This window comes from Lathamus discolor, chromosome 5 (assembly GCF_037157495.1).
Source record: "Lathamus discolor isolate bLatDis1 chromosome 5, bLatDis1.hap1, whole genome shotgun sequence".
Classification (NCBI taxonomy): domain Eukaryota; kingdom Metazoa; phylum Chordata; class Aves; order Psittaciformes; family Psittacidae; genus Lathamus; species Lathamus discolor.
In genome coordinates, this window is record NC_088888.1 from 80,026,082 (window position 1) to 80,052,109 (window position 26,028).

A 26,028-nucleotide genomic window follows, 5' to 3' on the forward strand; every position below is an offset into this window, starting at 1 on the left:
TCAGCCGCTCGGGGGCGGAGTCGTTTGCGCCTGCGGGGCGGCGCCCGCGGGGCAGAGCGGCGCTGCGCGGCCGCCCGCCCGCTGTCCCGCTCCGGGAGGGGCGGCCCTGGTAGGCGGGGCCCGTTGCCGGCTGGCGCTGCCGGCGCCCGCGTGCCACACGTGCCGCCGGCGGGTGGGGCCGGCCGGGAGAGGGAAAACGCTCTCAGGGGATTGGAGGGAGGCGAGGTGGTGTGGTGTGGTGTGGGGTGGCTGCCGGAGCCCTGCCGCGCCTGGTAGGCAGGGACCGGCAGCGGCTCGCCCCTCCCGCCCGGCGGGACTTTCGTTTCTTCGGTGGAGGCGTGGTGTCTGCAAGAGGAAACTCCTCGAGGCGAGAACCTTCTCCCGTGGGGCAGCGGCCGCCGGTCCGCGGGCGAGGAGCGGCAGTGAAGGCCATGGACGGTGCCGGTGGCAGAAAGCCGCAGGGCGGGCGCCGGGCGCGGTCCGCAGCTCCGCGGGGCCGGGGCGCAGGTGGCAGCCCTAGCGGCACCGCTACACCCCGAGCGCCGCGGAGGGTGGGATCCACCGCCCGCCGGCGGCCCTCCGCCGCCCAGAGCCTGCTGGCGGGCCCGGCAGCGAGCGGCGGAGAGGAGCTCCCCGCTCCGCGGAGCAAGGCAGCGGCCGCCAGAGTCCCCGCGGCGCGGAGGCGAACTGCGCTGCCGGACGGGGCGGCCTCGGCCCCAGGGGCTGTCCTCCGCTCCCCGTCGGTAGCGGGAGCCCCGCGGTTCCGGGAAGTGGTGTCGCGGCTGGCCCTGGGCCGCGAGGACGTATCCGAGGCGTCGGGGCTGGTGAACAGGGTGGTCTCGCACCTCACCCAGGCTCTCCACGGCAACGGCGGCAGCTTCAGGTCCATCAACCGGCAGGGAAGCGGCAGCTACTACGAGCACGTCAAGGTGTGTGTGTGTGGGGGGGGGGGGGCAGAGGGGGCCCGCGCCGGTGGCGGAGCTGCAGGTGGAACCCCGAGAGCCCAGGCAGCAGGGGACGCGGCGGGCGGCTGGCTGGGCCGGTGCCGCGCTGCGCCTGCCCCTCGAGAACAGCTGTAGTGTTGGCCCTTCCGGACGAGAAAAGGATTTAAAGGGTTAATTAAGAACAGTTAATTATGAAATAGCTAACTTACTGAAAGATGAATGTGTGTGCACTTAGTAAGAGACGCTGCCTCAACAGGAGTCGCTTTAAAGCCGTAGCAAGTCCCTGCCAGTGCACAGCGCGCAGGTAGGCTTGGTGTAACCGGAGTAGGAATCGGGAATACCCCTGCACGAAAAGCCCTGTGCCCGCTTTCAGTTTATAGTTTTTCCAGTAATTGGGAGAAATAGCAGTACCTTCTTTCTGTGTCCGGCTCGGTCCGAAACAAAGTCAAGCACGGGAAAACTTTTTTTGTTATTATTTTAAAGCCAGCTTCAGGCATAGCAATACTTCTGCTTTTCCGTGCAGCTAATTCCACCCAAAAAAATGACTAAGACCAGCATTTATATATTAGAACAGCTTAAAAATCTTAAAACTTCCTTAAAAATTAGTAAGTTGGAAAGCTGGGAAATGAACTGCTTTCAGCAAATTGCTCTTTTCCACTGCAACATACAGCAGTCTTGTAATGCAAATCCACGGAAACAACCTCACATTTCACCCCAGGCATGAGAAGTACGCTATGTTGTAGATAAAACTGCAACTGGTATAAAAGCTTAAAGAGAATGAAATCTAAGTTGCACATTGACTGTTTTGTTCTCATGCTTTGCAGATATCACAACCGAATGAGTTTGACATCATGCTTATATTGGTTATTGAACGACTTCAGCTGGATGAATGTGATGACACTGGAGCCTATTACTATCTAACATTTAAAAGAAATCCAAAAGAAAGATATTTGTTTAAGTTTTTAGATGAAGAGGGGAAAATATCAGCCCTTAAAATGCTTCAAGAGCTAAGAGAAGTTATTAAACAAGAAGTAAGAAACATTAGAGGTAAGTACTGAGAGAACAAGCTTCACTTAGGAGTGCTAAAAATCCAGTTACATTGCCCTGTTGTTAACAAGATATGATTTTCCCTCCAGTCAAGTGTCTTTGTGGCAATGTAGTTATAACTGCCAAAACTCAGGCTAAAGTTGAAAACACAGCACTGCACCAGCTACTAAGAAGGAGAAAAAAGACTGCTACTGCTAAACTCAGGACACCTGTCTGTTTTGAATCTGCCTGCTGCTGAACTGGTAGCAAAAGGAAGAGCTTTCTCTTACACACTACCTAATATTTTGTATTGAACTGTGTAGAAAACATATCCCCTCTTAGGGTCCTCTTTTTCTACCAAGCCTTCAGAAACAGTGGCCTAATTGCTTTGGTCTCAGTGTTTTCAATAGTGAAGCAGTTCACTGGAAAACATTACTGCATTTCTCATTCTGTAGACACAGTAAATGAAGCAAACACAGCAGTTCAAGAAGAGCGTTCTCGATTTCGTAGAATTCCTCAATAGGCCTTCTTACTTAAAATCCTGGATAAAGGAGGATAAAGGATAAACAGGCAATGACTGAACCCAGATATTTGACTGATTTTAAATTCCTCTTAATCTTTAAACAAAAAAAGTTTCTAATACAGAAATTTATCTAAAAATCACCTTCTTCTTTGTTGCTAGATGTGGAAGTAACTGTGCAAAGGAGAAAGGCTGGAAGCCCTGCAATAACTCTTCAGATCAAAAATCCTCCAGCAGCAGACATATCAGTGGACATCATCTTGACTCTGGAAGTTAAGCAGAGCTGGCCACCCAGCACACGGGATGGCTTCAAAATTGAATCGTGGCTGGGAAGAAAAGTCAAGAGAACGTACAGAAAATACCCAACTTATTTAGTAGCCAAACAAAACAAAGAAGAAAAGGTTCTAAGAGGTACCTCAAATGCAGACAAATAAGTCTATATTATGAAATACCTTCTGTAGAACTTGATCACTTTCAAGTGCTCTAAAAAAGGGTATCCAGATTCTGTTCAGTATTCTGTTTTCAAGGTACAGATTTTTATCTTATCCTGGATATATCTGGATCAAAGACAATTGAAATTCGTCTTTAAAACCATCAGATCTGTGGTACTGCTCATCTTGTACCAAAATCTAAAGACAAAACTGCTCTGCCTGGTTGCACACTGACTATTGCTAAGAGCATTATATTAAATCTGCCAAGTCAGACCCATGGATATAAACCATTCCTGTGCTAGTGCTGTACTCAACAGCACATCCACTCCTCTGCTTTTTAAGGAGAAAGAAAGTAAAAGGAGCTTTCTAAAAAGGCAGGAACATCCCTGTAAGTGGGACTGTATACACAAGTTAGACTTCCACAGCAACTAAACTGTACTTTCCTAGCAAGACACTTGGTTTCTCATGGAACTCTCATATGGCTATGTTAATTTTGGTTCTCCAGGCCGCTGTCACACCAAGCATACATGAGTTTGCAGAAACATCACAATTTGTCATCGTTCTATAAGAACTGCTGATTTCAGCAAAAAGAGTTCAGGCAATCTGGTATTTTTTAAAATTAGCATGCCCATCTTAACAATGCCAAGGAAATCATTACTGGGCTATCTCTTCCTGTGAAATTCAATTGCAAAGAGTAACTGAATCAGACAAGGGAAATAGTCTAATTTATGAAAGGAAGACAAAAATGATTGCTGGTGTTTTTAAAAGAGGGGGTTGAGCTGTGTTAACCACTGGTTTTAGAAACATAGAATCACAGAATGTTTTGGGTTGGAAAAGACCTTAAGATCATCTAGTTCCAAACCCCTGCCATGCGCAGGACTGCCTCACCTTAGACCATGTTGCCCAAGGCTCTGTCCAACCTGGCCTTGAACACTGCCAGGGATGGGGCATTTACAGTTTCTTTGGGCAACCTGTTCCAGCGTCTCACTACCTTCACAGTAAAGAACTTCTTCCTTGTATCATGACCAGAAGGACAAAAAGAAATGCTTTAGAACAGTCACCTTACCTGAGACAAACTCACAAGCTGATTGCTTGCACAAAGAAATGGAAACCAATGGTGAAGATTTTTTATTCAAAACCAGGAAGGTTATGCAGTGAGGCTAATTATGCATGAGTTCAAAGATAGTGGATTTCTACGAGTAGTGTAAGTCCCCATATCACATTCAACACATGCAGGAAAGTTCAGAAATTAATTGAATGTAAATCCAAACAGTCCAAAGAATATAGTTAAAACATCCAAACAATTGACTATGTCCTATATTAATAACATCCTACTTGTCTTTTGGTGGAACAGGTGAGGAATTCCAGAGAAGTTAACTAATCGTAGTCCCTGAATTACAGTTTATTTAAGTACAAAGAAATTGCTGATATTTAAAATGAAGTCAATTATAAAGCATTTTTTTTTCCCTATTGCAGACACTGGTACTTGCTGCTGTGTAGCAATTTAACAATCTTTTACTGAACTTTAGGAAACACCTGGCGACTCTCTTTCTCACATATGGAGAAGGCCCTGCTGAATGACCATGGCAGCTCAAAGACATGTTGTGAAGCTGATGGACTAAAGTGCTGTAGGTTGGTATTCCATGCAAGTATTTCACTTTAATCCTGTGTGAGCCAGGCTAGCACTGTTTTAGTTTAACATTTAAGAATGTGATCTGAGGCTGATTACTTATAATATAGGGAGGAAGAATAAGGAAGGCTTTTATGCATCACTGTCCTACAGCAGTACAACACTGCATGTACTTGCTGAACATCTGACTTGCAAATGCTCAACAAGAGGGGGAGACAAATCACATACAGGTTTACACTCCAGACTTGCCTTGGAAAGCAAAAAGGTACTACTTGTTTAATCTTTCCCAAACTCAGTCCTGTTTAGAAGAACCAGTTTAGAAGTCTGATGACTCAGCTTTCTGAGCTTTGGGAGTGAATACCTACACTTCATACCAAGGCAGTTTCTACAATGATGATGAGGAAAGAACCTGCCGAACGGGATCAGGATTTCTCACTCACATAAAAACTGTTTTCCACATTTCTTCAAAGAACAAAACCCAAATGAGGTACAAAACCTCCCCTTAATGGCAAAGCAACTTCTTAGTTTACTTAATTACATCTGCTGAAGCAAGAAGGTTACAACTAATGCATAATTTTTTGTCTTTCCTTTATGAAAAGCAAAGACAGACATGCTACACCCCTACCTGGCAGTGTATTAAACTGTATATGTCTTTTCCTCATGGCATGTCACAAGAAGGTAGTGAAATACCCCAATATATCAAAAGGGCAGCTTTAATCATAAGGAGTGCTCCAAGGACATGTTGTAGTGGCAGTGGCTGCAGTGGGAAGGCTGCACTGTGTGAGCATGGTGCTGACCAGCACTTCTTACGTCTGTGTTGCTGTGGCTACCAGTGAAAGTGGTGCACACACAAAAACTAGTTCAAAGTAGAAAAGCCTTCACTGCTAGAATCTGACTTCATATACAGTAGTTCTGGATTATTCAGCTTATTGTTGAACTTCTTTTCAGATTTTATTCAAAACATCATTGAAAAGGTTATTCATGTAAGAACATTTTATTGTTTTCATGAATACTGTGTATTTAAATACCTAAAATACATATTTAGAACTATATGGAAGATACCTAACAAATTCTTATTTATTTAACAGGAAAAGTTGTCTTAAGCTTCTGAAGTATCTCCTAGAGCAACTTAAAATGAAATACCCCAAAAAGTTGGAAAAATTCTGTTCGTATCATGTCAAAACTGCTTTTTTGCACTCATGCGTCATATGGCCAAACGACACAGATTGGCAGTTGGGAGACCTGGGTTATTGCTTTCAGAAATGTCTGGGATATTTTCTGGATTGCCTGCAAAAGTCTCAGCTGCCACACTTTTTTATTCCCAAATACAACTTGCTCAGCCCAGAGGATAAAGCAAGCAACAACTTCCTTTCAAGACAAATAAACAGTGAATTGAACAATGGATTCCCAATATTTCAGGAGAGGTTTTAAAACCACTGTTTACAATAACTATCATGTAGATTCGCAGATTTAAAACCAGATGTTTTGCGCCTTAAGTTACTTCTCAGTAGTCTGATACAGAAATCAGAATCAAGAACACAGAAAAAAAATTGCATACTCCAGTTATAGCTTAGCCTAAACCTTAAAAGAAATAGGAATTTAATATTTATCTTCCATATCCAAATGCAGATGTCATCTGCAAAGTATGCTCATGGTAGGCTAGGAATGTATAGAAGAATTTGCAAGTTATTTTCCTACATGTAATTTCTGTGATTTCAAACAAAGGCATCAGGGACTGCATAAAATAAAAAAAAAGACAATTTTATTTAAAATGAAGATCCACTGCAGAATATCAGAAACACACTCCTGCTTTCAAAACATAAAGGCACTGGAGTTGCTTTTATATAAACCAGAAAAACTTCTCCACATCAACGGGGTGGATGATCACCAACAACAGTGAGTGCACAGAGAGAAAATATGTTATCAAAACATTAGGAAGTCCCTTATCTTATACTAGTTACTTAAGGAGTCTTCAGAATTGCTTTGGAAATCATTTTTTTTTCACTGGACTTTGACGGGAAGCAATCGTTACCTAATGTGCTGCAACAAAGTAAAAGTTACTATGCCATGAGCATTTGTGTGATGTATTTTGTGGAAAGAAATGTATCTTCAACCCATACCAAGGTGGAACAGTCTCCCTGTGAAAGGTTTTCAAAGCCAAAAATGCAGCATGAATCAGAATTCAGCTCAGTTTTTCTTACATTGAAGAGTCCGTTAGGAAAACAGAGTAATTGTAGTTATTTCCTATTATTAAAAATGTGCAGGTGATAATACATAGCATTTGGGAACTGTTGCGCTGTAAGTAAATAAATATTCTGCTTTTTCTTAAAGAAGCTATGGGAAGTTAGTGTTCAAGGCCAGGTTGGACATGGCCTGGAACAGCCTGTCAGAGTGGGAAGTGTACCTGCCCATGTCAGGGGGGTTGGAACTAGATGATCTTTGAAGTCCCTTCCAGTCCTAACCATTCTAAGTCCATATTTTTAGCCAACTTTTTGAAGGCAAAATAACCTACTGGCTTAAATAATGCCCAAATTTCACCTCAATTATGAGCAAATAAAGAGGGGAAAGTCAGAAAAACATCTCACTAGATTCAGTTTATTACTTTTTCATGTACTTACAGGACACATGACTAAGCGAATTCAGACCAAGCATCAAATGAAGGAGTAGCTCCTTACCATCTGACTTCTAAAGAGTGAAAGCATACTCCAGTGTCGTTAAGAATCGGTGTGACAGAACCAAATCCAAATGTAAAATTCAAATAAATTTTATCCGAACTTTCAAACCTATGTTTTCTTCATAACTTTGTTAACATTGCTCTAGTAAACTCTTGTTCTAGTTCCTTAATCAAGAAAATTACATCTATGATAACAAGAGCAAAAGCTGGTTGTTTTTCAGCAGCTAGCCATGGACATGTATTTCTTGTTATGCTCTCCTCCATTAAAAAGAAATGTAGAATTCTCTCAAAAAAAGCTTGAGACAAGTCAAAACAAAAATGTCTTTCAGTGTTAAGTTTTAAAATAAAAACCAAACCGAGCTTGCGTTAGCAAACAGTTAATGCAAACAACAGTTTTCAAATAACTAAGTTATCTTTGGAAAAACTGCATGCCACTGGGAAGTGTGATGTATCAATGCAAAAGTACAGCATTTTGAAGCCATGCTGACAAATACTGCTTACATTCACTAATCCAGTTCTCTGAAAATAAAAATTGTATTTTACATTCTTATATATTAATACATTTAACTAAAAAACAAAGCAAAAAACCCCAAACCCAAGCAAACCCCAACAAAAGCCACAAACACCAAACCCAGGGTATTTATTTTTTAACCAGTAGATAATGGCTTTATAAACTACACACATCACAAGAAAAAATATTTTCTTTTAAAATTAATTTTTCTTAAGTGAAAATAGTGTTCATGTGCAAAACTAGGTTTATTTCTGTATGAAGTTAAACCAGTTTTCTTTTCTAAGCTGCTTTTTAAAAAGCATTTTATTTAAATGGGACAGATACGGAAAACATTCAACGGAGAAAAGTAACTTCTAAATTCAAGCCCATAGAGGCTAGCACTAACTATAATCACTTACTCTGTTTCTTATTGCAGGGGATTACAGTTATCCTGAGGGCTTGCTCTGAGGTCTTTGTATATCCTTCCCAATTTCTTTTCTAATTTGAAATTCTTTGTATCTTTGTGCCATTGCAATAAGCTCATTAGGAACAACCTGGTAAGAAAGTAGCACAAGAACAAGGCCAGTTTTAAATAAATCTAAACTTTTAGACCCTGCTTTACAAAAATGCCATTGATTTGTGTGCTCCCAGACTTGATTTTGTTATTTATCAGGCCTCTGTCACTTTGCAGATTGTCTTTCTGTAGAGATCCATGGAGAAATCTTTTTACATAAAATTATACTGAAATATACCTACAAACAATCAGCACAGTGTCTCTGGATTTTCAATTACATATTTATGCTCAGATCACCTTATCTGACAACAGCATACAACCAGCTAATTAAAACACGAGTATTTCAGGCAGAAATGTATGTCAGTGATGATGAACAGATGAAAACAAAATGTCCAATGCCACTGTCATGGCAGACATTAACACAATGTTTGCTGCAAAAAGCAGAACAAGTGTCTGTACTGCCAGAAAAGGTTTGGATCACTCATCTATCAAAGCCAGCCTGGTTTGATGATCTGCTACAGCATTTAACTATGCAGCAGGTAGGGATGTCCACCCCAGAACCAGTTTTCTGATCAGAGAGCAAGCTTATCCAGTGCATGTGAGCACAGGTTTAATGTGATCGCTCAGCCTCTGTGGTTTGTCTCCCTGTGACTGGCACAAACACAGTGCAAATAGTACAGTACAAACACTTTTAAGGCTCCTTAGAAATGCCTGCACCTGGCAATGCTTGAACAGGTGAAGAATGCAGCCAGGGCAGTATATTCCTCCAGTTCCCACTTATTTTGCCATAATTCAGCAATGCTTGCCATTTGCTGTAAGCAATTTTTCTTAAGCTGGCATGAGCATCAGTTTGCTAGCAGATATTTTATGTGCTGAATTGCTCTTACTGGTAAAGAACTGCCCTGGCTATCAGGAGTCTATGCAATACGATGCATACGGAAAGGTCTATTCTGACTCAGTTTTAGACATTGCTTAAAAACAAAGTGAAAAATTATGCATCTCTCTAGCTGAAAAATCACTGCAGACTTGTATCAAGAGAGAGAAGTAATGAGACAAAGCTAGTTTCCAGTTGAAACACTGGATGATTTTCTTTCTCAGTATCAGATCCTCTCCTGCAGCATGAAACAGAGTTTATTCAAACTAATTGGAATTATCATGTTCATAATAAGTGGCATAACATCCTTCAAAGAGTTGTAAACTAGAAGATTCAGGTGAAGTTCTAACTCAAGAGTTAAAAGTTCAAGTAAGTATCCACGATAACAACCACGGATCCTAGGAAAAAGCAATTCAGCTTGTACTCAAACTCCCATCTCCCCAAATAAAGTAAACTAAAACCAAACCAAACCAAATCAAATCAAATTCCAGTCCTATTTCCCATACATCTGTAAGAAAAAATAGCTTGAAAACGTACATGTAGCTATCACAACTGTCAGGTATAATAAACTGAGAGATTTCGATACAAATATTGTTGGTATTTACACCTTCAAATAAGAACATGAATCCAGAAGTGAAATACAAACGGAATAAAATACTACAAAATAAAATAGGTCCTATTAATCGTATGCAGACCCCTATGCATGCTTACGTTAGTTACTTTTTCTTTGGATGTGGAAGGCTTTAAGTTTCTGGTTCTTTCTGGGACTAATCTGTAAGATAAAATACAGCTACGGACAAGAGAGACTTAAGAACCCATTTTTCGTTTGAGGCACTATGAGCACTCACCAAGAGAAGTGTAAGTAGGCTTAGACCTTCATGAATTGTTTCAGCTCGTAACCCAGAACCAACATAAGTCTTACCCAGCAAGATGTATTCTTACTTGGTCTGTTCTTTCCAGAATTTCAATCAGCTCAGATGCAAACCTCCAGTTACTCTTAGTGACGAGTGTTATTGCCTCCCCAGTACGTCTAAACAAGGAATGAAATAACTGTTGATCTCCAAAACAACTGCTGCTAAGCTCTTCCTACTGACCTATACACTAATAAATTGTACTACAGGCAATATTATTGAACTGGTAAGTAAAAACTGGCTTGAGTACTATGCACATGACAGAGAGCAACTTTCCATAAAGATGAGCATATGGCAGTTCACCTAAAATGGAGCAAAAGCACAACTAATTTAGACTTTCAGACAGCAAACCTAGCATAAAGACAACATATTTAAGTATGAAGAGATACATGCTCATAAAATGATTAAAACAAACATATGCACAAGGAAAAAATAATGGAAAAAACAAACAAACGAGCCACAGTTGTGCCAACCTGGGAAAGCAGCATTCAAAAGTCCTAACATCAAACTACACCTGAAACCTTTAAATTTATGTATGTTTTTCCTAACAGGCCATCCAGAAAACTAAACAACTTAGTGACTCATGGAGAGACAAATAAGGAAGTGACATTTCAGAATACCTACACAGACATTGTTTTGGGCTGCAATTTTCCCCTACATTTAAACATCCCTCTTTCCTATCCACTTTAATGAAGTAACAGAAAAGTGGAAAACTTGTTTGCTTAACAGTGAACTGATTTCAAAACATAAAGCACTGTTATCTAAAACATACTTTGAAGTCTTCACTCTCCCATCCATAAACTGCAGTTCTATCTAGCATTTGACAAGAGAAACACATATGCAGTGCAAAAAGTACTGACAATATATTATTGTCTTCCTGTAAACACTTACCCTGCTCTTCCAGTACGACCTACTCGATGAACATACTCTTCAATGTTGCGCGGGAAGTCAAAGTTAAAAACATGAGTAATATCATGCACATCCAGGCCACGAGAGGCTACGTCAGTAGCTACCAGTATTCTGACTCTGCCTAAAATAAATACAACAGAAAGAGAATGGGACAGAAAATATACTCCAGTCTATTGGATTTCTGGCATATAATGCACTTAATACAAATGGAAAAAAATGTTTGTTGCAAGTCATGCTGAGTTAGCTTCAAATACAAGGTGGTTAAGTAAGCACTCAAAACGTCATTTTACTATTATTTGTATTTCACAAGAAGAACAGCAAAGCGCAGGAGAAGCAAGAAACATACCTAGCTGATATAAAGTGTCTGTGAAAAGAACAGAAACTTCAATAACTTTATTCTCAGCTGTCATCCTTATCATAGGATTCACTCTGTTCTATTAACATGTGAACACATAACCCCAAAGTATAACCCCTACTGGCATAATCAAAAGCAGAATTGTTTCACTGAAAGCACCATCATTTGACACTTAAATTTACCATGCTGCAGACTAACATAATACTGACTTTTCCAGAGACTTAAAAAACCAAAATAAGCCTTAAATATGTTTAGTTCCTAAGACATTCCAAATTTTATTGAAGAGCAATTTGTTTTGGTTTCTGTTTGTTTGGTTGTCAAATTAACAAAGTAAACATATCATTCAGAGCTTTCTAATGTTTTAATTTCTGTGGTACTGAAGAGACATGGCACTTACAAATATACAAAGTTCTGCACATGACAAGCTTTATAAACCTGGGCTTAAACAAATGAGTACTTTAGTACAAACCTACCTTTCTTGAAGTCATCTAAAGCCTGCTCTCGGTCCCACTGTTCCCTGTTACCATGAAGCGACTGTACTGGAATTCCTTGGAGACTTAAGTCACTTGCTAAGTCATCAGCTCTAGGATGAAGTAAAACAATGGTACTTAAAAGAAGTGCAGAATCTAGATTTACATCCAAAAGATAATGTGACAAGAACTAAACATGTGCCAAAGGACAAAACCCCAGCTGGGTCAGCTGATACTTATTATGAAAGAGTATGAAGGCAAGACTATGCTCCACATAAATTTTTGCTATTATTTATGTGTAAGAGAAATAATAGATTATTGTTTTGTGTTGTTCACTCAAAAAGCTCAGGTTTGGTAAAATGAGTGCTGCCCCCACGTTATGTATGGAAGTAAACAGCACATCACATTAACCAAGAAACTTAACACCTACTTTAACTATGTGAAATTGAGATTTACCACAATTAATGACATTAAAAAAAAATTAAATAGAAACTACCAGTCAGTCTGGAAGAATGACTAAATGAATAAGACTATTACTACTACCCACACATTGTTGACAAAAGTCGTTACACTTCATAATTATTATGTGAACTAAGAAACTATCCAGTATTTCTGTTAGAAAACAGTGAAGAGATGTAATACTGGGAAGTGATTACATACGTAAGTTTTTTCCCCACAAAAATTATGACCTTGTCTTGCGGCTTCATGGACTCAATGAAGTATTGCATGAAAGCTCTCTTCTCCTCCTCGGCAATAACAACAACTCTCTGTTTGACCGTATTTACTGCCTGTTACACAGCAAAAAGGCATGCTAAGTAACAGATGAAAAGTACATTTCCCCTCTATTTCTACCTAAAAGTGTACAGGGTACTACGTTTTCTTATTCTCTATCATAAAGAATAAAAAAAAAGTGGAACTGAAAGGAAAAGAAAAAACCCTCATAATTTAAGAACCAAACTTCAAGCAATCTCTGGACCAGTATGTGGAGATCTTACAATTTCTGTAAATTCTGCTGGTACTGAAGCCAACTAAAGTGGCAGAAGCCTGACAAGTATGCAAGTACATCTACATATTAGAAGTTTTGGACTTTGAAGACAGTTCTTACTGTAATGCACATGCTCCTGCTCTAGACAAAAGCTTTCCAGGAGTTTAGTATAGAGCTTTCACTTTGTTTTGAGAAAGCAGTAGTTAAGAAACACAGATCCAGATAAGGATCTGTAAGCATTAGAATTAAGATCTTCACAAGGAAAATTAATTAAGAAACAGAAGTGAAGACTGCAAGAATAAGTGTTCAGGCAAGAACATGTGCCACTCCAAAGTACATTATTCAAGCATCAATTTCACTGATACTTGTCACTTGTGCTGTCTTCTACTGAAGATCTAGGACTTCAAGATCTTGTTACAGAAACAGAATAACAAAGTTATTCTCTACTTGCTTTAAAAAGAATAATGTGGAGCTATTGTTTTGGAAGTTTGGATTGATTCTAAGGTTGCAAGCAAAATATTTCCAGGTTTAACTGTAGGTTCTTCTTCAAAAAAAAAAAAAAAATAACAGAACAACTTACTGCTAAGTCAAGAGTGCCAACATATACAATCATAGGATTTTTCAAGTAAGATTTTGCTAGGCGACGAACACCATCAGGCCAAGTAGCACTAAACAGGAAGCAAAGAAGAAAAAAAACCACAGGACTCATTAATTTCATCTCATTCTTCTTTCTTTTCTTATACACCAGTGAAACACTTGAGTATGCAGTAACAGTAATGAGCTTACATAACATTTAGAAATCATCTTAAGTTATTAGTAAACAGCACTCAACCTTTAAAGGTAACTTTCTAGGTTAAAAGTACAGGCAAAAGTTATGGAGCCTTTCTAATGAAGCCAAAAGTGAGTTTTGTATTTCAGTGACACCTAACAATCAAGTTCCTAGTAGTTTTTTAACCTCTAGAACAGCAGAAAATTTATTGTTGGGATATTCTACTGTTAAGATGCCAAAAGCTGCGTAATTTTAAAATGAATCCAGGTGCAGACTGTACGGATACTGATCAGAAAGTTAGGATACATGTTTGGCTGAAGTTGGCATTTCAAATTGATATGGCAGTTCTAGCACTCCCAGGACATGTTCCTTTTTGGGAAGAACTTGGGTTTTTTTTGTAGTTGGTGTAAAACATCAGAAAAGGGGTATGAAATGAAACAAAATTATCAAATGACTCATTAAGACAGAACTGGAAAGAAAACTGATGCCATTATGCACCATAAAAGTTCCCACTTAGGCTAGCAGAAGTTTTAATAAAACTGAAACATTTATTCCAAAGTTAACTTGTTCAAGTCCTGATGTTTACAGTGTTTAAGTACTGAGCACTATTATGTTAACATACCTTGTCATTACAGTTTGTCTGTCAGGCCGCACATCTATCAGGATCTTCATAATCTGAGGTTCAAATCCCATATCCAGCATTCTGTCAGCCTCATCCAAAACCTGCTCAGAACAAGTTTTAGTTTCTTAGGTAAGGGTTTCAGCAAGACAATATATAGCAGACCATTTTAATGGTATTAGTTTTAACGGCAGAATCCAATCCATAATGTATTGCAAAACTTGTTCAACTTCTATTTCACCTCTTTGATTTCCTTGAAGCCTTTTGATTTCGAAATACATTTGTGGGCAAACCAAAAAAACCCGAACTACAGCACCTTTGAGAGCACTTAGCGAAGGAAAAAACAACTGTTTAACAATAATTTGGTTGGTGCCTAAAACTAAGCACAGTATTGAAAGAGCAAAAAACAACAAAACCAACCAAATGCAAGGGAGGGCAGAGAAATGGGAAAACAGACACCCCCCACTCCCACCCACACTTTCACTTCGCAATTTAAAGGGAAAAAAAAAAAAAATCACGTCTAACTTGATATAGATCTTATACCAGGCCAAAATATCAATTTATTTTCTCATCAGAAGTAGGAAATAAGCCAGACTGTAAATTCTGGCTTACACTAGGACACTACAAAACTCAAACCTATTTCATCTGGTAAAAAAACCCAAACCAAACCAAAACAAAGCCATAAAAAACCAAAAGAGAACAAATGAGATGAAGGCCTGAGTAAAACTATTTGGAACTAGTTTATTTTTCTAATATACAAGCATGCTTGTGGCTGTTTTCAGAGTCTCATACAAAGGAAGAAGGCTGCCATCCAAGACTCATTTTTCTCCTTTAATTTTCAAATAGTGTTTATATAAATCAAAGTTATATGGCTCATGCTTTTACATACTGACATTTTCTAGTCACTTATGTGGAAGCGCAAGACTTTGATGATAATGCCCTTCTGTGTCGATTTTGCCATTCCATTCTTTTCAGATGTTTTATTCTATTCAAGGTTTTTAGTATATTATCTATGTAAGTCTCTGAAATAACAGATCGTCAGCTGAGAGACAGAAGATAAGAATTCTATTTCTTGATTTTCAAAGGACTCACAGAGATTTCATTAACTACTTAGATTCTAATACAGTGGCAGGACTGAAAAATCACTAATTTTGTATACAGAGTTGTCTACTATGCCCCTTGCAGCAGCAGCAGCAGCTTTCTAAGTTATTAAGCACACTGACACTTTGCTGGAAAGAGAGAAGAAAAAAGTATGTATGTATATTAGCCATCTCAGAGTAGTTGAAATTCACTTTCCTTATTTCTGATAGCTACTTAATGAAGAACAAAGACTGTAATATATAGAAAAGAGATATTCACACCGTTTTTTCCAAATACCTCACCTCACAGCCAGGTCCTGGTTTATAAGCTAGATCTCCCCCCAACTGACGAAACACGAAACCTAAGATTATCTACACATATTTACTTAGAATCATAGAATAGTTATGGTTGGAAAGGACCTCAAGATCATCTAGTTCCAACCCCCCTGCCATGGACAGGGACACCTCACACTAAACCATGTCACACAAGGCTCTCTCCAACCTGGACTTGAACACTGCCAGGGATGGAGCACTCACAACCTCCCTGGGTAAACGATTCCAGTGCCTCACCACCCTAACAGGAAAGAATTTCCTCCTTATAGCCAATCTAAACTTCCCCTGTTTAAGTTTTAACCCGTTACCTCTTGTCCTGTCACTACAGTCCCTGACGAAGAGTCCCTCCCCAGCATCCCTATAGGCCCCCTTCAGATACTGGAAGGCTGCTATGAGGTCTCCACGCAGCCTTCTCTTCTCCAGGCTGAACAGCCCCAACTTCCTCAGCCTGTCTTCATACGGGAGGTGCTCCAGTCCCCTGATCATCCTCATGGCCCTCCTCTGGACTTGTTCCAGCAGTTCCATGTCCTTTTTATGCTGAGGACACCAGAACTGCACACAGTACTCCAGGTGAGGTCTCACAAGAGCAGAGTAGATATTTATTTTAGTTCTGCTTCTTGCCAAGAAATTATAACAAGCCAGTTTTTCATGTAAAAATTATTTTCTTCCCTCTGTTTTAAATAAGTTATCAATAAGTTTTGCACTAGTTTTTGTATTTGAAGAATAAAAAAAACCTACTTCAATCTACCTTCTATGCCCTACTTCACAGGGTTTTTTTTTTTTTTAGTATATACTATACTTTCCCCTAAATGCTTCCCAGTAATTCATGCACAGCTCCAATTTCCTTACTTCTGCCTTATGAGCATAAGGTCAAAAGAAAAAAAAAATAAAAAAAAAAAAAAATCACTCAGATTACTGATGAATGAATAGCAGTTTACACTGAACACAGCAGAACAGAAAGCGATCTTCAAATGACATGTACTGCAAACAATCAAAAGGCTGTATGTAACAATTTCCTGGTCTTTCTTCTGAAATCATAAAACCCAGCCTATCTTGAATAAATAGGTTCCTAAAAAAAAAAAAAAAAAAAGAATCAAGACTGCAACAACTTGACAGTTCCGTGAGTCAAGAAGACAAATTCCCTGCCTCCAATTCACCTTATGTACGGTCTATATTCAAACCTGATTAACAGAGTTTGGGGTTTGTTTATTTGTTTTAAACAAACAATTGTATTCCAATTTTTGATCTTGGAAGTCCTTTGGAAAACAATTACATCAGCAAATAATACTTGTGCACTTTGGGAGCATTCATAAGACTCAGTGTCTTTAAATCAAAACTCTAAAGGAAGCTCTTGAATGAGCAGTGCTCTTCAAAGGTGTTAAAGTTGAAATCTAATACCACTCTCTTTTGTCTGAAATAAGGCTGCAAATTAAACTTTTTTTTTGGGGGGGGGGGGGGGCGGCAGGGCTTAAGATTGATAAATGAAGTTGTGGAAATGGAAAGCATCTTACATATGTAAAAGTACAAGAAACTACAAGGAAAAAGATATGGTAACATTAAAAAGAGCATTTTGGATGTCCAGCTTTTCAAATGGACCTAAAGAAGCACAGCATTTCCAAAAAGTCTTAGGCAGGAGACAACCACTTCACAAATCACAGTCCTTGCACTTGTTTCAATCTTCTGAAAATATTTAACTTCTAGTGGTACAAAAACCAATGTTCTTCTTCTGCTTTACATCATGAGGTTTTCCAATTAGCTTATTTTTAGCTATCAAACTTAATATCATACTATGGTATACCTTGCATATACTGAAACATCCAGTTTTGGTTACATAAATATTCTTTGCTTTAGAAAGCAGTGTGTGCTTGTAATATGACTGTACTCCACCCTGGCAGAGAAAAATTACTGATGTTCCTACAGCTCTCAGAAAGAAGGTTCTCAGGCCTTTCGTTCCTCCTTAGTAATTATGTTACTCTCCTACATGAGACTACTCTCATGTCTCCCAATAATATTTCTTTTTTTTTTTTTTTTCCCTAATGATATTATACCACCACAGGCCTTGCCAGTAAGCTCACAACTATTAGCTAGAACTGGAGCTAACTTTTTTCAGCATGAGTATTTAACCCTTAGAGGTGAATAGGTAGAGACAAGTGAGGGAAAGCAGGGCACATTGTTAAATGCCACCAATTAAACAGATAACTTGGAAATAATTTGAATACATGCAAGTATTTTACAAAATAGCAATGGATTTAAGTGTCCAGCACAGCAAAAGGCAAGAATGAAATGAAGACATAAGGATTCATAACAATGTTTACACGGCTATTTTCCCTGAGATCAAAAGAAAGTCAGTCACCCAAGCATTTAAATATCTAATTGTGGTGCTTGCTGCACAAGTTCTAAGAACATGAGTCACTGGTAACCATTACAAGAAAAGAAAAAGAAAACTTCAAAAAGGCATTTCATCCATTAATGTCACTGATCCTGACAAAACTTGCTTCAAAACATCAAACTTGATAACAATTTAGCATCTTTTAAATGCTTACTGTACTAGAAGCCTGTTTTATTTGTTTTTAGAGAATATTCCACACCTGCAATGCAATTATGGTAAGTACCAATCATCCCTCCAACACCAATCTCAATGTTAAGACCTATTGTAAATTTAAGACTTAAAAAAGTTCAGAGAAAACTTCATTAAAGCTTAAGTTCACACCAAATCAACCATTACCCAACTGGTACATTATTCAGTCCATATCAGCTACTTGCCAGGTACGTTATGCTCTTCAAATTTATGAAGTTGTTCATTTGAAGATCATTCAGTCTGCCAGGAGTAGCAATAACAATATCCACACCTTTGGTAACCACGTCTATCTGTCCTTTTCGGTCCCCACCACCATATATGCAAATACTGAAAAAAAAAAATATTTTACAGAAGCAGCATATTAAGGTTCAACTAAAGCCAACCTTTTCAACTAAAGCCAACCTCTTCAACTAAAGCCAACCTTTTCAACTAAATGCCACCATTTCGCTTTATTTTGCAAAGCACCATCAGGTATTACCAAAAGGAAGGAATACAGTAAGTGTGACTGACAGTATCACAGTAAATAACGGACTTAACACTGAATGATCCTCCCTCAGCAGTTCAGCAATACCTCTCTGCTGAAACTGTAGTGAACGCAATCACAAAAGGAAGGAAGGTTGTTATTATGCTACGAGTACGTTTTGAGTTGTTCTGAAGATATTCACACCAAAACCAGATGAACATATGAAAGGATGCATGATTTTCTAGACAGTACAATCAAAAGTCAGACACTTTTTTGTTAAAACAATCAATGCACTCAATAAGGTATCAGGGGTTACTCACACAAACTCAACGTGCTCTGTAAAACTCCTCAGTATTTTTGAGAAGGAAGCAGAATGTACATCTCAGTATTTGACGACTAATTCTGAATAATATACAAAGTTACCACAGAGCCCTGAAAGTTCAGTTTTGGAGTACAGTAATGTCTGTTTAACAGCTTAAATGAAGATGTACATTCTCAGAAGGTTTGTGGATAAAACCAAACTGGGGGAAGCAGTCAACACAGTAGAGAGCTGTTATTCAGAAAAGCCACAGAAGGCTGGAGAAATGGGCCGACAGGAATTCCATGAAAATTAACAAAAGCAAAGATGGGGATGGAATTATTCCATGGCTGAGGGCCAACATGCTAGAAGATGGCTTTGCACAAAAAGAGTTGGGTGGGTAAGGAACTGATCATTATCCAACACTGTAACCCCACAGAAAAGAAAGCCACGTGTGTACTATGGAGAAGGTAGCCAGAAGGTTGAAAGCGCTCTTTATTCTCCTTTATTCAGCACTTGTGAGATGACACCTCAAGCACAACATCCAGTTTTTGTACCCCCTGCCTCTATTACAAGACATGTATATTCATACTGGAGCAGGTTCAGCAGGCAGCTACCAAGAAGGTAAAGGAGATGGGGTGGATTACGTGAGAAGCTGGTAACCAAGCCTGTTCAGCCTGAAGAGAAAGCTTGGGAAGATCTTACTGCTGTCTACAACTACCTAACAACAAGGTGCCGAGGAGACAGCCAAACTCTTCTCAGCTGTCCACACAGAAAGATAAGAAGCAACAAAGATACAATGCAGAGAACTCCAACTATGTAAGAAATAGACTCTCACTATGACAGTAGTCAAAACAGGAATTCTAAAAACTAGGAAAATATGAACTCTGCAATTACTACCTTCACCTCTTCTCTAAGCAAATGCATTATTTTAGTAGGTGAATAAAGCCACAAATAGTAGGAAAAAAACCCCAAACTTAAAAAGCAAGATTACCTTTTAATGCCTTTGTATGTGTACTTCAAACATTCTGCCTCTACTTGAAGAGCGAGTTCTCGAGTAGGAGCAAGGACTAACATTCCTGGCCCCCCACGCTGATTTTTGGATCTGCAATAAGAAGCTCTAGAATGTGGGTATAAGGCTAGACAAAATCTATCTGATATCAAACGTTTTCATACTGTTCTAGACTTTCTCACTGCACTGCTAATGCAATCTATGGTAACCAATTTGGCACTTTTTTCACCAGGTTATAAATCATACAATTATATGAATTTTATTAGCTTTACTAAAAAAACATCATATGAGGGGTAGGGGCAGGGGAAGGTATCCACAGCTAAACAAGTCAAGCATATCCTTACATTGGTTGCGAAGTCAAGTGAATGAATCCAGGCATTAAGTATGCTAATGTCTTCCCAGTACCAGTCTGTGCTATACCAATAAGATCAAGTCCCTGAAGTATGATCGGCCATGCCTGGGACTAATATAAAACAATAAATACTTAAATGCACTTTTCTCTAAAGCTTCAGTTAGAGTCATCAAAATTGAAGACATACCTGAATTGGTGTAGGCTTTTGAAAACCAGCTTTTCTTATATTAGCCATAATATCAGGATAATGCTCAAATACATCTTCAAACTTACAAACAGGATTGGGAATGCAGCGCTTTTCACCTTTTAAGTCATCACAAATTATATTATTATTTTCTTTCCTGTATAGAATTAAAGAAGTGCAATTGCTTTAAAGTCTCATTATCTGAGAAAGTAGAGCTAACACAAAAGACTGCCTTTCTGATTTTTTTAATTCCTGAAACAAAAAACTCCAAGTTCAGATTCTTGAATGAGACTTATAACTATTCTTCTAACTTTAAGAAAGCCTATCTACAAAAACACTTCTCCTGGAGGCATCAATTACCATTCTTTCCTAAGAGAGACTATTGTGAAGTTATATATGGTTATTAACATGAACTGCAGTTCTGTCATATCAGACTTCAATTATATTCTATTACAAATTAGACAACTGTGTCAAGTTTTTAAACCTAAAGGCAACCCAGAACTCAGAGGAATGGACTGGACTTCATTGTCAGAACCCTATATTCTGCCAAAAGCCTTCCTGAAATACTTTCAGAGCAGCTTTCTGGAAGCTCTGTAAAATACAAACAATAGTTTAGAAAAAAGAATGTAGTCAGCAAGACAAGATCAGAAAGATATCCAAACAAAACCCAATCCCCAAAACCAAACAACCAAAACACAACACACAGAGAAAAAGCTACACTGAGGTTCTGAGGCTCCCCCCAGTTAAGAGGTATTAATATGTATAAGTGATTTATTTTCATTCCAGCCCTGTACTCTTCTGAAGATTCTATTCAGCAAATAGCTTTACTTTATGCAGGATGTGAGCTAGGAAAAACATGAGTAATTTGAGCTTTCCTCATGTTTAAAAAAAATACATTTTCTTTTTTCAATTACTGTTTTGCCTTAAAGCAAACAGATTAGATGAAAAAGGAAAAACATTCCTTTATCTCACAAGAAAAGTGCTCTTCCTCAATGCATATTCTGAACCTACATAACAATATTCTGTTGCGCTTGACTAGCTCTAACAATAACACATACATATACTTCAAAGAAACAGGCATCAGTTTCATACTTCACTCCTTGTGGCAAGGTTTCCCTGGTGGGCATGCAAGAGAAAAAGAAACAGATACCACGCAAAAAGAAAAGTAATACAAGGTAATGCTTCAAGAATGTTCACCAGCTTCATTAGAACTACTGAAAAAGACTGAAACTTATCATGGCCTGAACCGAGTCACTTGGAACAGACGATCTGATTTTTCTTGAAAAGTAATGATGTAGATTGCTGGATCAAAATGAATGGATACAGTTAACTGAGGCGTGTATTCACCAAGGTGTACTTGCAAAGACAAGATAAGACAGATGGGAAAGCAACAGTAACAGAAGTTGAAATTTGCTTTGAAGACAGTATTTGACTAAAATATAGAGGAGAAAATGGCAGCCAAGAAGTATTCAAGATGTGAACAATCACATTTGGAAGGACCTAAAAAACGTGAACATGCTGTCTCATGAAACGTTAGGAATATCCAAAGGCCATTGAACTGTTTGGTTTATTTTTTCCCCTCTGAAAGTCAACCATATAAAACACTTGTAGAGAAATTTTCCAAGTAATTAATATAATCCCATCTGGTAAATATTGTTTAATTACTAAGAAAGAGTTCCAAGTTATTACAAGACCCTACACTTAATGCTGCTGTCTCAGTAGTTTATCATCCGCTTTCTGGGCTTTATAATTTAATAGCAATTCCTGCAAAACAGACGATTCCCTATAGAAAATGTCTTACCGCCACAGCTCCACTTCTTCTTGTGACATAGACGCTGTCCTTGATGATTCTTTATATAAGTTTTTCTCTATTGGAGGCAAGTCTTAAACAGTCAGGAAAAGTAAACTTCAGTACATGCAAAAGAACCGCTTGCCTGTATTTCAAGTTCTAAAGTAATTTCTCCTAACTCATAGTATAATATTTCATAGAATCACAGAACTGTTTGAGTTAGAAGAGACCTTTAAGATCATCCAGTTCCAACCCCTTGCCATGGGCAGGGACACTTTCCACTAGAGCAGGTTGCTGAAAGCCCTGTCCAACCTGGCCTTGAACACTGCCAGGGATGGGGCATCCACAGCTTCTCTGGGCAACCTGTGCCAGTGCTTCACTACCCTCACAGGAGAGAATTTTTTTCCTAATGTCTAATCTAAAACTCTGCTCTGTCAGTGTAAAGCCATTCCCCCTTGTCCTGTCATTATATGCCCTTGTATTTAGGGGTCTCAGTTTTTCTGCTGCAGCCACATACCAAACAACATTGTAAAGAGTGAAGTCAAAATACTAATTGAGTAGCAAGAACTACTTGGTTACGTAGGTCCTCCATGACCATGCTGAGAAATACTGAGGTGGTCATTTCATTGCAAATACGTAACTAACTTGGATACTGAAAGATTCCCTCATCTCAAAGCAAAAATTAAAACATTTACACATTCAACAGATTTATTACATAAAGACAAGTACTAATACAACAGAAATTTTAAAACTAACCTGCCCACTTCATAGCTTCATATTTAGCTCTGTTTTCTCGAAGATAGGCCCAGTTAATCACTGATTGTGTTGGATTATCTTCAGGCTTGACAGTGTCCAAGGTTTTTCCTGTTGTGAAAAAGCTGCTGTTTGATGGAATCTGTTGCAGGGTAAGCGAGCAATCCCCCTCAAAACAAACACCTTATTTTCTTTTTTTATTGTATGGCCTCTGAAGTTATTTTTAATAGACATGAAGCATTTAAATAGAAAATTCTTTCTTAGGTCTTATCCTGAAACATCAATAAAATCTGTACAAATGCAGTTCTAATAAAGAAAAAAAAAAAGCTGCGGCATTTCAAGATCTTCAGCTACTTAAAGAAAGTGGCTACGGGTTCTGAAATGCTGCTCCTCCAGTTATAAGGCTTGTTGTGCAGCAGGCTTTTGAAAAACTTGTGAACCAGTAGATGATACGCAGATGGGAAGCTTTATTTTTAATAGCTACAAAAAGCAAGGTTTACTTCTAAAGTATCCAATGACACCACAATGAAGTCCTGGTGTAGTTACACTCTGTACTTCTTTTTTGACGAGGTTAACACTTCACAAAGGTTTTACACTGAAGATATAAATGGCAACACAATTATGTATTGATGTAAAAGCAGGAAACACATGGAAAACACAGTAACCCATACTAAGGAAACTTCAACTATTTCTAGCCTCTTGAAAAATACTCATTCACCTTCTGTGGCACTTCTAAACTCAGAACTACCCAATTCCTTATTCTAACACTGGAACACAACCTTCAGGTCCCTTCTTCCTCATTAGTGCCTCAGATCAACAACCATGGATATAATTTGCCTGTACAAAAAGTCATTGGGAGCACACAAATACCAATAAGTAGCATCTCAACATACAATCATTACTTATAAATCAACGTCACTAACTATAGACAATAAAGCCTAGTAAAAAGAGGTATGATGTGCAAGACCAAATCTTAAATGCCAACCTCCCATGAAAGTAGTAAAAAGTGAACATTGCCCATGCTATAAACAGTATGTTTGCCTTATACATTCATAAAAACTTATAGAACTTTAATATTGCACAGATACTACTTTAAAACTTAAACTAGAGCAAATGCTTGTATTCTGGAGAACCAGACTGATAAAGCAAGATATCAAAATAGTCTAACATTCTGCATTCATTTAAGTTGTTGAAAACACACAGCAACTGATTTTCACAGAAGTCTGGCAGTTTGAAAGGGGGGAAACTGTTCACAGCCAAGAAAGGAAGATGTCTAGATATTTCTGTTTTAAGCAGGTATGCCACTGTCCAAAACCAAGGTGAAAGTTAATTCAGTTATGTATTAATAATATAAAACCACTCAATCAAACTACCAAATACATGGAAAGACAATCCACAGTATTTTTTTAAACAAGCACCCCCCCCGAACAATAACATAAAAACCCCAAATCTCAAACACACAAATCTCTAAACAAATTCCTTACCTTTCTCACTCCCACCTCTATTGTAGTTTTGTCCAGATCTTGTAACAGCATCATCAATCAACATCTTGGCTTTGTTTTGTACAGCAACGCTGCCAAAAATCTTTACTTCAGCTTCATAGGTTCCCTTTATCACCTATGTTCATAAAATCTGAGTTTTTTTAACAACACAATGGCAAACTTTATATAGGAATATATACTTAAAACAGTCTTTGATTTTTTTTTTCCTGAATTTCAAATTCTGAGGGAATTAAAGGGTCTTTTCCTTTCTAAAAAGGTAATAAGTGCATACTTAGGGAAAGAGTATCAGTAAGCTTCTCAAGTCAAGCTGCACCCCCAATTACACTTCATTTTCACCAATTCTTGTAAAACAGTAGAATTATTACAGCTATTGCAGCACACTTCAAGTTGCTGCACTGTAATTTACACAGAAGCAAAATCAACCACGTTCACAACACAGTCCAGGCCTTTATGACACACAGCACATGGTACCTTTATCCTGGAACCTGAAGAATCCTCAAGCTCTCTTATTTTACTTCCACCCCGACCTGTAATAAAGAAACACTACAAGTGTTACAGAGATTTAGGCCAAACTGGCAGAAACACCACATGGTAAATGCTTAGCATTTTGGTTGTGACCAAACCCTGAGACCTTCACAGGAGTACATGCATTCATAAGTAAAATAATCTGCGACATCAAACTGCTGGAAATGCAGGAAACTTACGTAGCAATTAGCCAAATACAAGGTGCATGGGGGTTGTGTGTGAAAGCACCTCGGAGCAGCAAGATCACCTCAAGAGAGAACCACTCTCCTCCAGACGAGTTGAGAGGAGCTTACTTACACTGCTGGCTTTGAGAAGCAGACACCAAGCCAGCCACTTCAAGGAGGAAAAACTCAGCTACCCTGGCGAGTGGGAGAGCTCCACTCTTCCGTGCAGAAGGCAGCAGTGCACCTCCTCGGGGCGCAGAGGGGCAGGGGCCCACAGGAAAGAACCTCTCCGCGGCTGGCTCCTCTCCTCCTCCCCCACCCGCTCACCCCAGCGGCCCAAGCGCCCAAGGTGTGTGGGTGTGCGGCCGTTATTACCTATGAGAGCCCCGATCAGGGCGCTATCGAGGTGGAAGCAAAGGGGCGCCGCGGCGTCACCATGCCGGCTGGCGGTAGCTCGGGACCGCCACGGTCGCGCCCCCTTCCCTGGGCCAAGGGAGCTCTCAGCGCCTCGAGGCTTCCACTCCTCCTCTCCGAGGCCGGGCACTGGCACTAACGCCGCCGCCGCCTCCTCCCGCCACCGCTCGGAGCTCCTTCGTCCGCCGCCGTCGCCCGTTATGGAGGCGTGACTCTGCGAAGGAGTCGGCGGCGGCTGGCGCAGGCACCCGGGAGGAGATGGCGGCTGACCCGTACCGGCGTCCTCATCACTGCCCGAGTCCCAGTCGGACATGCCAACAACCCCGTTAACCGCCGCGGACCATATGCAAAGCCTTACCGCGCTTTAGGCTAGGAGCGAGCTGACTGGCCAGGGCGGGCCGCTCTCTAGCAGTGATTGGCTGGCTCGGAGAGGGGAGAACCTATGGCCGTCCCTGCTGAGG

The 26,028-nt window shown here is 39.5% G+C and overlaps 2 protein-coding genes across 2 annotated transcripts; one reads left to right on the plus strand and one right to left on the minus strand.

Annotated features, from left to right (window-relative positions):
- Window positions 1-204: 204 nt before the first annotated feature.
- CGAS (cyclic GMP-AMP synthase) lies at window positions 205-7,333 on the plus strand. The gene is made up of 5 exons (XM_065681423.1): window positions 205-929; window positions 1,769-1,991; window positions 2,653-2,901; window positions 4,451-4,553; window positions 5,640-7,333. The coding sequence occupies exons 1-5, from the start codon at window positions 432-434 to the stop codon at window positions 5,980-5,982; spliced, it is 1,416 nt and encodes a 471-aa protein (XP_065537495.1). The 5' UTR covers window positions 205-431; the 3' UTR covers window positions 5,983-7,333.
- On the minus strand, window positions 7,139-25,880 carry DDX43 (DEAD-box helicase 43). Its single transcript, XM_065681422.1, has 17 exons — window positions 25,529-25,880; window positions 24,936-24,991; window positions 24,447-24,579; window positions 22,966-23,073; window positions 22,222-22,303; window positions 20,424-20,577; window positions 20,229-20,347; window positions 19,867-19,977; window positions 18,297-18,438; window positions 14,125-14,225; window positions 13,314-13,401; window positions 12,409-12,536; window positions 11,752-11,861; window positions 10,906-11,044; window positions 10,046-10,133; window positions 8,135-8,269; window positions 7,139-7,744 (listed from the first exon to the last, which is right to left on the minus strand). Exons 1-16 carry the CDS (start codon window positions 25,878-25,880, stop codon window positions 8,162-8,164), a joined length of 2,019 nt encoding a protein of 672 aa, XP_065537494.1. The 3' UTR covers window positions 7,139-7,744; window positions 8,135-8,161.
- Window positions 25,881-26,028: the final 148 nt, after the last annotated feature.